The sequence below is a fragment of the Chrysemys picta genome, chromosome 8, assembly GCF_011386835.1.
Source record: "Chrysemys picta bellii isolate R12L10 chromosome 8, ASM1138683v2, whole genome shotgun sequence".
Classification (NCBI taxonomy): domain Eukaryota; kingdom Metazoa; phylum Chordata; order Testudines; family Emydidae; genus Chrysemys; species Chrysemys picta.
In genome coordinates this window covers 37,710,945-37,726,664 of record NC_088798.1, presented here as the reverse complement: position 1 = coordinate 37,726,664, position 15,720 = coordinate 37,710,945, and the positions used below count along the sequence as shown (strand labels likewise).

Genomic DNA, 15,720 nt, shown 5'->3' with positions numbered 1-15,720 from the left:
ATCCTGCAAGGTTGACTCCTACAAAGCCCCATTGACTTGATTGGGGGGTCTGTATAGGGGTGCAGCTGCATAGGTCAACTTGCAAGATCAGTCCTAAGTTTTACACAAATCATTTTAATTTGCCTTTCAATGGAAGCAACTGGGGGAAGTTCTTATATAATGATAGCAAGACAATGTCCTTAATTACAAATTAACAATTATTAGAAATAGTGCCCCCACCAATAAATTATTCTAAAATATCCTCAGATGTTTTCATTTGGAGGCAAATATAGCTCTCCTGCTTCTATAACTTTTTAAGATTTCCCTGCAATTTGCTTTAACACATCTTATTATTAATGAAAATTAAAATGAAAAATGCATATTAATGAAATATGAATTTGATCTTTTAGGACCCAATCCCAAAATGAACATGCAGGCAGAGGCATATGAACACATAAAGCCCCTCAGAAATTAATACAGCTATTCATGGAAATAGGTCTGCTTGCCTAGAGCTCATTACATGATTAGGACTTTAGCTTTCAGATCCTCAGATTGATTTCAATGGGAGTTAGGCACTAATTAATACCTGTGAGGATCTGGGCCTTAGTTCTCAATTCTGCAAACATGCATTTGTTTAACTTTATTACTCTGAATGGTCCCATTGAAATCAATGGGCTACATCCAGTAGTGAAGTTAAGTGTGTGCATAACTATATGCATTAATTGTTGTAGCCTGGCAAAATTCTTCTTGCCTATTTGCCTAAGAAAAGTGTTTTTTCCCCCCAGAGTGAGTAAAATATCATGTATTTTTCATTAGGGTAAAGGGAAGGAAAGTAGACTTTATATGTGGTGTGGTAAATTTTTATGACAATTTATTAAGACAGGTATTTCTAAAAGTTAATTTAAAGCATTACTATTTTTTCCCTTTCTTTCTAACCTCCTGCTTGCTTTAACAAGCTTTCCCTAGGGCCTGTTCGCTTCTGCTTAAAAAGCTGTTTAGCTCCACCCCTCTGCTGAAGTATGATACAACTTGTCAGAAAGCAGGAAGTCTGGCTAGAGCATTCTGCATGGTTTGATAAGGTAAGCGTGATGTTAAGATTCTCTTGGTAGTCAAAATGCTTTGAAAACCATTTACCAAAATACTAGTTTTAAGAGTGTTTGTGGTACTGGGAGAAGTGATTGCTTTATGTTGAGCAAGGTGTATGTAGCAAGTAAAGAACAGGTGTCCTACAGTCTGGTTCAAGAGCTTCTGTTGCGATACTGTAGGTCAGGCATAAGGTTAATGATTGCTTTTCTGTGATTAGAAAGTAATAACTGTAAATAGAATTTAAAAAAAATGTATGTTGATGGGGTGGGGGAGGACTCAGTTTCTGTGTTCCTTGTACTATAGAGAACTGTAGGTATGTATAGCAAAATTCAATTATTATAATTTGGTATCTGCAGAGAATATAACTTTTTTTTATTTTAAGCTTTATATATATAAAGTTTTTCTGGAAGTCCAGAATTTGTGTTCATTCAAAAGCTTAACTATTTTAATGCCATACACTTCCAGCATTGTTTCTATATTATACTAAAGTTTAAATTTCTTAAGACAACATGTGCAAAGAGAAAGCTATGTTTCTAACCATTATAAAATAAATGAAAATGCTTTGCATTTAGTGTTTTATAATAAAAATGTTTATAAAATGCCTTTCACAGAAGACTTCAAAGAGGTCTAACTATTTAGTAAGCATGTTCATTGCTGTAAGTTTGAAATAGTAACAGAGATACTGTTTAAACTAAATTTCAGCCTACTTTATATTTAAAAAAAATACATTTACCTCTAAGTCAAAATTGTTTCAAGTGTTTTACAATTGTATCTTTTATTATTATTATTATTTTTTAAAGAAAACTCTCTTCTCTATTCCTGTGAGGGAGGGAAAAATTATCCAAAGGCCCTGATCTTGTAATTCAACCAGCACAAGTGGACCCTATTAACTGGATGCAGGATTGGAGCCAAAGGTGGGAAAGCTGACTCCCCTCTTGCACATATTCTAAACCTGTGTGTAACTTTAACTTTAAGCATGTGCATAAATGTTCGCTGCAAGCCCCAATCTTGCATAGTATTATTAAGTGACCAAAGTAAACTGGATAAGGAAAAAAGCGAACTTTCTTCTCTACTCTTTCACTTCTATACCTGTTCAGTGGAATATGTTCTGAAAGAAGATTGGCTTATATTTGTGTTTTTAAGTTATCTCTTTCTTTCTTTTTAAAAAATATGAATTTTACCTGGCACAAAGCAAAATATGTATTATAACCAGAAATTATTGTATGAAATCACATGGGGAAAAAGGCATTTTCAGGAACAAGTTGTCAAAGAAGCTTCCTGATTTGTACCAGAAAAACATGTGTGTGCTTAAAAAAACAAAAAAAGCTCTGATCCTGTACTAGCACAGCAGTCTGCCAATGTGCAACAAGTTGCAAGGTTAGCTCCTTGTTCACCTGTGTACTATTTCCTATTTTACATACATGCATATGTGAAATGTTTGTGGGTTGAACTTGGGAGGCTTTAAAAATGACAATGTCAGGTTTCTTTATTTTAAAGCTAATGCACTTTGCTCTTTTGTGTAGCTTTTGTATCTCTAAGGGTATGTCTACACTTACTGTGGATTGATGCTGTGGCGATCGATCCACTGGGAGTTGATTTAGCGGGTCTAGTGAACACCCGCTAAATTGACCGCAGATTGCTCACCTTATGCTTCTCAGTCAACAGGAAAGTCGACAGGAGAGTCTCTCCTATTGACCCAGCATGGTGTAGACACCGTAATAAGTCGACCTAAGTTATGCAACTTAGGTCAACTTAACTTCATAGTGTAGACTTGCCCTAAAAAGACACTTTTAATCTTCCATGTATGCAGCTTTAATGTTAACTGAAATAAAAAACTTTGTAATGTGTCCCACACTACAAACAGCAAATGAGACCCAATTTTTCCTTTGCTCAGACTTGAATTGGTCTGTGATTATTCCTGCTCTTGCATTGAAATGTATATTTGTCTTTTGCGAGCTAACAAAGAATGTGGACAGAATACAGAGAGCTTCTAATTTAAAAGGGATACTATACTGCTCAGGATGATAGGACTAAAATATAACCACCTTCCTCTATTATAAATTTTTTTTGAAATACAACTCTTTCTTTCACCCAGATTGTGAAATATGTATCTGGCTTCCTATTTCTCAGTCTTGAAGTTGGAACTTCTAAGTGACTTACTAATACAGGGTGCTGAGTTTATTGCTAACCTGAATATGCAAACAGCGCTGTCCTTCTGCTTTTTGTGACTGCTCTGTTCTTTAGAGCTGGCACGGGATCAGAAGTGACCACAACCCTCCTTTTTGTATTGCTCAGGGACGTGGAGCTCAGACAGCAGGGCTCTCTGTTCCCTGTTGCCTTGTGAGAATAGTGAAAACATGGCATAGTGTGATATGCACAGAAGTGCATGCAGAATCTGAACAGCAGCGCACCCAGTTTCTAATTCAGATGCTCAGTCTCCCTCTTCTGAAGAAATTCCTCTGGGATGGAGTGTTTGAACCTAGACTGTTCAATTTGGGGAAGGGTGGGTGAGCTCTGCCATCACGCCAGTGGAACTAGCTGTTGATTTCCCCCCCCCCCCCCCCCCCTCCAGCCCACAAAACCTCATGGAGCTTGTGGGACCTGCTGGATGCCAGGGCCTCCGGTATAGAGGCTGGTGGTTATGCACTGGCGCTCTGTTCCCTCTCTGAATCCCTGGCAGTATGGCTTGAATGAGGCCATGCTCTCAGAGCTTCCTTGACAGTTGCTTCAGGGTCCCCTTTAGGAACATTCCCCCACGTGTAGGGGTTTGGCATGGAAGATAGCACAGACTGAGGCTTTGCTGCTTTTTCTGCAAATTCTGCATGCATCCATCCGACTTTTTCTCTTCATCTGAAGATTGTTTATCTTGCAGAGAACCCTCCATGATGTCCTGGGAGGTGGGATAGTGCTGGTGCTACAGAGGCACCTGACTACCTAGTGTGGGCCTCTCATCTAGGGGTAATTTGTGTGCACACGCATGTCAGGTGGGAAAAGGAATGATTAGGCCCTGGGATACTAATCTTCTTCTTACAGCCTTTAGTCCTCTAGAAAAATGTGTGTGAGGGGTGAGGTATGGGTGCATCTTTTTAGCCCATTAATGTTGAATATTGTCCCTCTAAAAATGCAATATGGTGCTTGGGTGTGGCAGGATGGAGAGGGAATGTTGGCACAGCTGGGCACATTCAGCAGGAATTCATTTTTTAAAAACAGATCTTTTCTGGGGTTTGTTTTATTTACAACTTGTGATCTGCACAAAATCCAAAGCTAAAAATTCTCATACCATACTTTGTCCTGATAATAGCTGAAGTCAAATCCAGTATCTTTCAGTCCTCACTGTCCCACATCTACTAAGAGCTGGATCCAAAGGTCATTGTAGTCCATGAAAGTAGAATCTCTTATTTTTCCAATCTCTCTCCAAAGGACTTAGCCAGTGCTAGATACTTCAATACTTAAAATGGGGATAAACCTTTAAGTTGGCAGGTCCTGTTATGAACAATCTGGCTTCTCAATCATAACCGTTTTTGTGGACAGACCCTTCTGTCTCTCTTCTGAGGTCAAAATGATCTCTGTAAACTCCATCAATTAGAGGTTACAGGTAAAGAGGTACTCTTGCTCTGCTCTATTACATATCTAAATAAGCACAGCTGTTTCCCCTTAGTTCAGACAAGCTGAAGAGAGAGGGACTTCAGTTCACCAGTTGTTCAGGAGTGTCTCTTACAGGTACCCAGAAGACCACAAGGAAATCCAGATCCTGTTTAGAACCAAAATATCTGTTCCTCACCTCTGAAATCACTAGCTTCCTGGGAATAATATTTGGGTTTTTAGGCAATCCTTGCAAGCCTACCAACATGTTTACCCTATTTGCATGGGTTGTCCCCAGTGCAGGAGTCGGGGCTAGGTGCCTCTAGCACAGAAGGCTCCTGCTTGAGCCCTGAGTAGCTTGCCTATCCTATGAGAGACTTCTTAAAATGGAAGGCATTGGGTAACAAATGGCTCAGGGAATAGACTGAAGATTCCAATTCAACTCCAGCTCAGGCCAGTACTGATTACAAGTTATCTATCAGCTTCTGGCTGTTTAGGTGACCTCTGTAAAACTTGTTTTATAGTCATAGTCCTGTTCCAAATAAACAAGTGTTTATACCACAAATACTAGCACCAGAGCTGGCATTAACTGTTCATCGGGTTAATCTGATCATGGAGAAGTGAAGGATGAAATGGACGTGGAAACTAAGCTATATTCATTTCCAAAGGGAGTCAGTCCCTCCTGAATTAGGATTGGCAGCAGAGACAGGAAGCAGGCACTGTCAAATATCATGATATACTGAACATTGCATAATTAGAAGGCTTTAGGACTCTGTGGAAAGTTCCGGATTCAGTACTTTTTATAGCTCAGTGTTTGAAGCATTGTTGTATAACACTTCTGCAAGTGGGGGTTTATTTAGATCAGTATATTTTGAAGCTAGTGGATTACCAATTCTCTCTAATGAGAGCATGGAAAAGGAGTAGTGTATTGCATAGAAATGAGTTACTTAATGAACATACAAAAGCCCCCCTCTAACTGGCATGTTCTGAAGCATTTCCCAAGTAACCACTGTAAATAAAGATATAAATCCTGTAACAGTTTGATAATCTACTGTGCTAGAATACATTGTTAGTTACAGTTAATCATATTATAACTATCTGCTGACATTAAGGTCTGCCAGCGCTCACACCATATAGGACAACCATGTCATAAGAAAATACTTCTGGACTTTGAAAATACTTCCCGACTGTAAAAAAGCTAGAGTAAAACAGCTTGACTTCTCATGATTTACTGCAGTTTGGATGGTGCAGTTTGGTTAACTTGTGAACAAAACCTTAAACTCAAAGATGTTTTTCCATTTCAAACTGTATATAGATGGCTCTAAAGTTAATATAAACGCTAGAGAATATTAGTTATCCAGTACTGCTGTCTTCTAATGGGTGTGTTCCTGCTAAAAGGTCACTATGGATTTTTCACGTATGGCACCAGCTGTGGGTAGCCTTCAGTTTTATTTGTAGTGTGGCTTAAGGGCTAGTCTTTTCCCAGTTAAATGCTACTAAATCTTATCTAGAGTCTTGGATTGAATGTGACCTTCTGATTGAGCTTTCCTTAGGAGATCAGCTGACAAAAATCAATTCACTGCTTTTGAGCTGGAAATAATTTAATAAGCCATACTATTGGGAGAGAAAAATCTAACTAAATCCTATTTTTCATTTTATTATAAGACATTTATAGCTGCCAAATCACTTCCAAATTATTCAATACAGGTTGGGGGAAGGAGGCGTGTTTAAAATTTTTGAAAGTCCTCTTCCCTTTCATGGTGAATTATAAAAATAAACAACAAAATACGGTATTCAAACAAAATAACTCAAATGTGATCTATGTGCATTTTTACCCCAGAAGAGCCTGATCAAAAAATGGGATGCACATGAAGTCTAACTTTTCTGGTGTGTTTTCAAAGCACTGTGATTAGGAACAGTGTGGTGTTGGGTTTTTTTTTTTTTTTTCTTCTTCCTAATTTTCTTCCTTTCCTTAATGTAAGTATATCTCACTGTTACCCTGGAAAAATAAATCTCTTAAGCGCTACAGTATATTGTGTATACACTTATTGCAACTTAATAGCTTTTGGACAGACTATGACATTTGAATTTGTTCACCTACTGGGCAAGTGTAGCAATAATCTTAATGTGTTGGTTCAGAGTTTTATTTTTCTTCTGTGATGGTTGCTCATTTTTAGCAAATATCATGAATGACTTCATGTTTTGGAAATTGCCTGTGATGATAAAGCAAGTCTATGCTACTGACTGGAAAACTGTAATTATCGGAAAAAGTAGCCCTATTAATTTTATGGAGGGAAGGGTAGCTATTCTAGATTCCATTAAGATGTTACATGAGAAAGGGTTCAGAGAGTTTGGCTGTATTGAGTGAATACAAATGTTCCATAATTTTACTAAAGATTGATACAGATTTACCAGGTTTGTTATCTTACCACTCTTGATTTCAACACATTATTTGAATTATTGAGATCTTATGGTACTTCCATCATCGTTTATGGTGACTTTTCTGAAGCAATTATTACTGGTTCAGTAAGTTAATTAGCTAATTCCCTTAAAACTCTGAATATCATGCCATCCTGACCTACTGATGATATATATTCAATTTTCCAAGCAATTCAATTTTTCCTTCATGGCTTGTGGTTAATGGTGTCATATTCACAAGGCTGTGAAGTGTTCTGTCTCACAGTTATTACTGCTATGGACTTAATGGCAAACAAGTCACAAGTCTCAAAATGTACTTATGCTGAGGCTTTATTGCAAGTCAGCTCCTTGATATTCTCTCCTAGTCTAGTTTTTCTATTCCCTTAAGGAAGGTAAGATATGCAACAGATTGGAGGTGAGATTGATCTTTGGCTCTACACTTTAATTCCCAAACTTCAAGGTGTTTAGGTTTACTACTACACCTCTACCCTGATATAACGCTGTCCTCAGGAGCCAAAAAATCTTACCGTGTTATTGGTGAAACGGTGTTATATTGAACTTGCTTTGATCCACCGGAGTGCGCAGCCCCGCTCCCCCTGGAGTGCTGCTTTACCGCGTTCTATCCGAATTCGTGTTATATTGGGTCACATTATATCTGGGTAGAGGTGTATGTGGAATGGTGTCTGGCGTGACATCCTGCTTTGGATTGGGTTTCAAACACTGAACTCCTTTCAGAGAATTTGGGCAACTTTGAATCTGAGGTATTTGGTTGGACTCACCTCTTACAAAAATTGTCTTCTCTTCAGTGCCAAATTCCTCTTTTCTCTGACTTTCCACAGAAAGTGAATCTCCAAAAGAATCAAAATACTGCTGTATATACATGTACTAGAAGGAACTGAGTTTCAGAGAATAACTTCCTGTTACTAGGAGAAGAACCCTGAGAAAAATGTTATGCTGTTAAAGAATCTTAACTCAAAGAAAGTAAGGGACTTTCTTAGGAAACTTAGCTGTGTGTGGTGGTTTTTTTTGAGGACAAATAAATTTTAGTAGAAAAATTGGGATATCTAGCAGAAACTCACTTATTCCTGTGTAAACGTCTCCCCACCCCATCTTCCGTTTTAAATTACTGTTCAGCATAACAATTGTTTCACATCTCCCTCTTCTCTCCCCTCTGCAAAGCCATTTTTATCTTTATGGGGGAAAAGTAGCATTGTTACCAGTTCAGTTTGCAGAAGAATAACTCTGGCTTCTCTTTATTTAAAAAAAAAAATCTGTACCACATCTACTATTTAAACTGGAACCCTAAACATTGTTTTGTTATCACCTTATCACATACAAGTCTTATCTCTTGGCAACTGTCAACATGTTGAAGCTTGTTATACCTTCTGTTACTAGGAGCTCATGCCAGTGAGGGAAAAGTTGCAGTGACTTGAGCCATCATACTGTGATTTCAACAAGGACTATGCAAACTTTCTTTACACCAAAAATCCAGTGCAACTTAGTTCTTGCATACTATATCCTCTATGTGCTCCTCTGCCCCTCCAGCGCAGAACTCTGGTGGTGATTGAGAATTGTGACGGATTTTTGAGACGTGCTCGAATGGGGACTAGGAGGAGCTCACCAAATTCATTTTAATTTGTCATCTGCAATAAGCTTGGAAATCCGCTCTCTAGAAGTAATCGATGATACAGTGAGTTTGTATACTAGCCTGTCTTGTATCTCAGTATTCTTAGGGAAAACAATGGTTTTGTTTTTAGGGTGGTGGCTGTCGTCGTCGTCCCTGGCGTATAACCATTCTGAAGACCTGGATTTTTCTCAAATTTACTGAACATAAGAGCTGTTTGCTCTATGTAGAAGCACAAATCCTGCATTGTTTTGTACAATTGCATCCAGCACTCTGGGAAAAGAGCTAATATTACATGCTTCTAGAGCAGCGGTTCTCAAACTGTGGGTCAGGACCCCAAAGTGGGTTGTGACCCTGTTTTAATGGGGTTGCCAGGGCTGGTCTTAGACTTGCTAGGGCCTAGAGCTGAACCCAAAGTCTGACCCCCTGAGGTCAAAGCCCAGGGGCCTCAGCTCTGGGAGGCAGTACTTGGGCTTCGGTTTCAGCCCTGGGCTTCGTCTTTGGGCTGCGCCTCCTCTCCTCCCTCCCCCCCCCCCCCCCGGGCTCAGGCTTCAGTCCCCACTCCTGGGGTCATGTAATAACTTTTGTTGTCAGAAGGGGGTCGCGGTGCAATGAAGTTTGAGAACCCCTGTTCTAATGGTTACTCTGGCCTTGTAGCCTTTTTGGTTTCTCTTTTATCAGAGGGCAGGGCTCATCTTATCTGAGAAATGGTGCTGTGCCTGTGTTATCTTTACATCCATAGGAAGCTTCCTAAGCACATAACTCAGTTTTTCTGATCTATTTGTGTAAAATAGACTGTACTTCCTCAGAAAGCAGATCTTTGGACCTCACATTAGTATATTTCTGACTTGGGTATGTCTCCCCTACACAGTTGAACGGGGGCACTCTACTCTCTGGTAATCTGCTTTCAACCTTGATGTCTCAGTGAGGGTGAAGATTTCAAGAGTCTTTCTTACCATTTTGTTTGACCATAGTAGAAACAAGTTCTTTTCATCATATGGTAAAGATGCACCGGGTACATGTCAAAACCCCAGATACCATTTAATGAGTACACCCTGAAATAATGCTGCCACCCTCAGCATCTGTCTTGGAACAATATTGTGCATAATATCAAATGTCTACCTTATACCTGTAAGTATGGAATGTATTGTTGTGTATACAAATAATGTTCATGTAACAAGAACAGGAGTACTTGTGGCACCTTAGAGACTAACAAATTTATTAGAGCATAAGCTTTCGTGGACTACAGCCCACTTCATCGGATGCATAACAGTACCATAATGCAAGGAAACATGAGGATGAGGCAAAATCAGTATCAATGTATTTTTATTTTGAACAATTTCCTCATAATAATTGAAAACTTTGTATATACAATGTTCTGCTTAACATGCAGAATAGCAACCCCATCAAAGATCCAACTGTACATAAATGTAACATTTAAAAACCCAAACCTACCTTTCTTTCTGACACAATGGGGAGTATGGCAGAACAAAGTAAATTTTCCTTCTTTTAAACCTCTGCTGTCAGATCTACATTGCCCTTCGTCATGATCTTCAGTCCTAATAGATCATGGTTCTTTGCATCAATATTTGTTTCTCATGATGAAAGGTGGGAAAAAAAGTCCAGAACAACTCTGTTCAAATTCCATGGGGGAGTTCTTTGGGAAAACCTGTTTGTAGCTCATGGAGATACAGGTTCCCCCCCCAAACTAATAAACAGACAAATATTTTACTAGAACATAAGATCAGAGTTTAGTTCTAGTCAGAACTTTGTACTTTGAAACAGTAGCTTGATTTTTAGGATGTCACAGTAATAGTTTGTTTCATCTGACTTTAAAGAAATGTTTTCCACTACTTGGCCATTGTAATCACTGGGGAAGATCTTGTCAATGGGGAATCTTTAGTCATGTAAAAAGGAATAAACATATACTATGTGACTGGTTCACCATCAGTACTGCATGATGTAGATTTGGACTTCTTTGTCACTCTGATTAATAAACATCTGGACTTGTCATAGGCTTTTGTTGTTCCTCAATGCTATGATCCTTTGCATTTGTATTTTATTAGGTTTATTTTTGAAGCTGCGTATGTCTCATGTAACTGGTGGGCTTCATCTGACTGGAGTGGTCAGATGAGAAAGGGTGTAATGCCATGTAGGGAGGGTTTTGAGTCCAGTCTCTGCTTGAGGCTGACTTATCTTTTCTAGGGCTGACTGAAGAATGCAACTGAAGATTGTAGCATGGGCTGAGCACGAGACTGGAAAGCAGGAATTCCTGAGTTATACTCCCAGGATGAAGATTCTTTGCAGCCTTGATCATGTCACATAATCTCTCTCCCTCTGTTTCCCCATCTGTAAAACAGGGATGATATTTACATATGTGAGAATGTTAGTGTTTTGTGAAGCATTTTGAAAATCGAAAAGGGAAGTGAGGAGTGTCCTGTACCGTGTAATAAGTGCCAAGTATACGAATATAGAAGAAGCAAAGGATGAGCCCACAAATGTTAGGACCATGAGCAATAGCCCCCATCTTCTCTCCACTGTTGAGAAGACCCATAAATATCAGCAGGAAGGCAGAGAAAACTCTACTGAAGGTTGTGAAAGGGCTATTTTAAAAGGAGAAAATAAACATAGACCTTGCTTTAAATGGTAGCCTGTCCACAACACAAATCTGGTCAGAGAGGACAAACAGCACCACGTGACTGGATGATCTGCCACAACCACAGGAGTTCTTGAACAAATCATTCATACTAAAATTTTGTTAAATGCTTGGTGTCTATAAATAATCTCATGAATGCCTGGCAATTGTCTGGATACTCCAGTTTGCTATGATTCTTGAACCTGGTGCCTTTGCTTGTTAAGATGTTTGCAAACCTATTTATTTATTTATTTATTTATTTATTTATTAAATTTAATCATATCTACTAAAGACCAACATTAGTCTTCCTATTCTATAAACAGCATAGCATTTACAGTGTTGGTTAATAATGTGTGACTTTAACTTATTCAGATGGAGCCTCCTGTACTGGCTTTCACTCTTTGGATATTTGCCTTTCTTTCTGTTCCTGCGGCTGGTTATCCAAATGGAAAAGTAAGAGAGGCCTGCAGTAGTATGATGCCTCGCCATGAACATTCTCCACAGCCATCACCTGAGCACACTATATCAGTGAATGAGACCGAATTTAGACCAGGGGACCATATAAAAGGTATTGTGTCCAGCATTGCAGTTGTGGTAAAGTACGGTGGTCAAAGAAAGTGCTTTGTCTTGCCTCACTCACCTTCTGTAGATTCCTTGTGGTTACCTGGTTCAAGGAACCATAGACAGCCCCATCCTGAGAAAGTTGAAATGTCCTGGTGATGCTCATGAGTGTTCATCCAAGTCAGCACAGTTAACCTCTAAAATAATGTTAAACAGTGGTTATTGCTAAGGCATGGGGTTCAGGGGGCAGGGGAAGCATATTTGTTCACTTCCACCTTTACAGATTACATTGGAAACATCTTAACATCTTACCTTTTTCCCCCCCCTCCTTATTTTAGTTAGTTTATCTGGTCCAGTTTTTGAAGGATTTTTCATACAAGCCCGGAATGCAGAGAACTTGGCAGGCCCTGCAGTTGGCTCTTTTATGCTAGCTGAAGAAAGGATTTCTCAGCTCCTGACATGTGGACTTGTAAAGGTATGATATGTGCTTCAAACAGGAACTAAGATGCATTGGTGTAGCTACACCAATAGCTAAAATCCCCAGTGTAGACATGGCCTAAGCTTCTTAGCCCTTCTAGTTCTGGTTAGGCAGGCAGCTCAACACAGTTGGGCAGTGACTTGCAGATGGAGGCGTGGCTCTCTGCAATTAGCTCTGGCCAAAGCCTCCAGCTTCCACTAATGTGGAATGGTTAGCGCCAACTGGCTCTGCACGCAGCAAGTAGACACTACATCTTAGTGTGTTAAGTAGAACACACAGCTCTCCATACAGCATATATTGCAGACATTGATAATTGCCACAGCCAGGTTATAACTGATTCCCTTTCATAGGACCCAACTGATTTCCCACTAAAGTCAGTATGGAGGCTTTCCATTGAAATCAATGGAAGGTGGGGTGGGTCTATGGACTTGTTCAGGACTCAATTTAACTGCATCTCTGGTGCATTGTGTTGCCTTGTAGAATAACTATAGGAGTGTTGCTGTATGACTCCTATGTGCAGGTTCTCTCTGATTCTGGATATATCTGTTTCAGAATTCTGCTGTCAGTCACACAAGTAAATCAAAAAAGACCCATGTAGAGGCTTATTGGATTGCTCCTACAGATGCACCAGAACATGTACAATTTCTGTAAGTAAACACAATATTGGAGATCCTTTATTAGAAATCCAAAGTAGGTGAATATATAGTGTTATCTGTCATAAATATTGATTAGCACCCAGGAAATGTCTCTGGGGGAAACTGTTTGTTAGCTTCCTCCCTTTTCTGCCCACACCAACTCCTGCTCAAGAACGGGCTCTGCTGCCTATGGAAGGAGCTGGGAGGTTTCAATGAAGAATCAATGGTTCCACTTGGACTGTATGCAGGGCAGCTGGCATTAAACTGGGCATGGACTCCCATATTGTTTGGAGCTCACAAAATAGGATGGGGGTTGGTTGATCTCCTACTCACTAGTGATGCAGCAACAGCTACAACCGTCACCTGGTACCATGTCAACAAGAAAGCAGCATATTTGATGTTCTCTTATTTAGCTTGATTAACTTTTGGCTTCTGTGCTCAATTACTGCATCTGGAAGGACAATAAAAACAAGAAGCAATCTTAATACAGAACCTTGTGGAAGAGAATATCAAGGCAGAAGATCTTTTTTTATGCATTTCCCAAATAAAATTACAATCCTGAAGGAGGGTGTTTAAAAAAAAAAAAAAAAAAAAAATATCAACATTTTCTCCTCTTCTGAAATGGGGAAGTTGCAAGGCATGTTACTGGCTGACAATGGCCTACTACTTAAGACTTTTCCTGTCTCTTGGCAAGGAGTGACTTACAAATGTATTGATAGAAATATTTTTTTGATGTGTAAATTTTAGTGTAATTCCTAACCAAAATTGCACACGTGCTCTACCGTTATATGGCTCTGCATTTTGGACCCAGAATGTATGGTATGACCAGTGACACTCATATGTTTTGAAATAGAAATTAAATCCCACCCTTCTGTGATGCTGCAAGTTATGCAGCAGGCAGCTGAGAAGTGACTGCCTTGAATCCATTTCTGAAGCTTGATCTGCTGTGTGGTGGATCCTTCTGGCGGGAGGGTTCTCCCTCATCCCCCCCCAAAATACTCATCAGGTACCTGTGTAGATGCCAAGTTTGGAGAGATTAGTTGTATGACAAGTGTGTTTCTTTTTGGCCAGCTAAATAAAGGAGTTTCTCCCTCCTTTTTTGTAAAGCATTATTTAGTAATTCAGTACTGTGAGGGGTGTGCAAGTACTAAATGAATATTTGTGTGGCTTCCTCCCTGCCCTTCAGAGCCACAGTTGTAGAGAAATATAAAATCTTTTGGGTGAAGATTCCTGGTCCCGTCATTTCCCAACCTAATGCACCACCTTTGACGACGCCTACAAGTATTACACCAGAGACTCTACCAACTTCACAGCCAGTTTTCCATCTAACAAAATCAGTGGGTATATTTCTCTATTATGAACTAAATTCTGCAACCTTTATTCAGTTCTTATGCCTGGCTTCAATAGGAGTTTTCCCCAAGTATAAAGAGTGATGCTGACCTGTGGTTCTGTATAAATAAAACTCAAGTTTAATAAAATGAGGGTGTGGGTGGGCAGGAACAAAGTAGATTATTTCTATATATGAGTGGGTAAGCTTAATTTATAACTGCTTGTTCACATGGGTTTGTCTTTGTTTGGACTTTCATTACTGGTTCTTGAAATTCTAATTAAAGTTGGGCAATAGTATTCTCATTGAACATGACCAGGTTTAGCAATATGACATCTTTTCCACTTACTGCTATCTTGAACATGTTTGTTCTGAATTTGTTGTATTTAAAGTACTCCTAAAGTTAAATATATGGAGATATACCTATCTTATAGAGCTGGAAGGGACCCTGAAAGGTCATAGAGTCCAGCCCCTGCCTTCATTAGCAGGACCAAGTACTGATTTTGCCCCAGATCCCTAAGTGGCCCCCTCAAGGATTGAACTCATAACCCTGGGTTTAGCAGGCCAATGCTCAAACCACTGAGCTATCCCTCCCTCCCCGATGCTATGTATTGGGCATTTGTGCAGCTTAACTTTTCTTGGTGGGTTTTTAACCAACCATTCGGGAAAAAATACACTTTTCTCTCCCCAGAATGTGTTATTTCAGGTTTGTAAGAGTCCACAGGAGCATCTTTCTAATAATTTAAGCACTATGGGGCTGTTAATGACTTGGAATAGTCTAGGGAAAGTGAGACACCAGGAAGTCTGAACAGTATATAGAAACTTTTTACTTGCGTTAATTATAACTTATTTTATTAAACAGAAGAAATGTCCTTGAACAAGAGGGGATTGTATTACACTTCCAAATTATAACCTTGTTACCACTATGATGTCAAACTCTTTCATTTAAACTTATTGGTGAATTCAAAGCTCACAATTTAATAACTACCACGACAGTGAATTCTAATCCTGGTTAGTAATTATTGGCTATGTGGGGATGGGGAGAAGAAGAGGGGTTTCTTTATGCATTTTCTGTATAGATCTTCACTTCTATATTAGTTGAGACTTTAGTAATTTTAGTTGTGGGTGGGGTGGGGTGGAGAATGACCAGCTTGTTTGTTAACTTAATTTTCTACTTGTCTGTCCAGTTTAATGCCTCTGGCTGTGGAATTACAAAGTTCTGCATAAGAAATCCTCCAAAATGTGATCCTGGGACTGCCTATTGTTTCTTTCTGTCCTTCAAACAAAATAACCACTCGGTACTTATTGAAATGAGTGGTCCTAGTGAAGGATATATAGCCTTTGCATTATCTCATGACCAGTGGATGGTGAGTATCCCTTTTACAGTATTTCCTA

General features: G+C 39.3%; 1 protein-coding gene across 5 annotated transcripts in view; it reads left to right on the top strand.

Annotated features, from left to right (window-relative positions):
* The window catches only part of LOC101952433 (putative ferric-chelate reductase 1), a 59,379-nt gene that overhangs the window by 30,976 nt on the left and 12,683 nt on the right, over positions 1–15,720 (top strand). For 2 of the 5 annotated variants that reach the window (XM_042840623.2, XM_065554279.1), the window contains 7 exons: positions 936–1,058; positions 1,866–1,979; positions 11,697–11,892; positions 12,224–12,360; positions 12,916–13,010; positions 14,185–14,335; positions 15,513–15,692. In XM_042840623.2, the coding sequence (XP_042696557.2) occupies positions 11,697–11,892; positions 12,224–12,360; positions 12,916–13,010; positions 14,185–14,335; positions 15,513–15,692 (759 nt within the window). In that variant the 5' untranslated portion in view covers positions 936–1,058; positions 1,866–1,979. Of the gene's footprint in view, positions 1–935; positions 1,059–1,865; positions 1,980–11,696; positions 11,893–12,223; positions 12,361–12,915; positions 13,011–14,184; positions 14,336–15,512; positions 15,693–15,720 lie in introns of those variants that run through there. The other 3 variants (XM_065554278.1, XM_065554276.1, XM_065554277.1) reach the window with 2 other exon arrangements.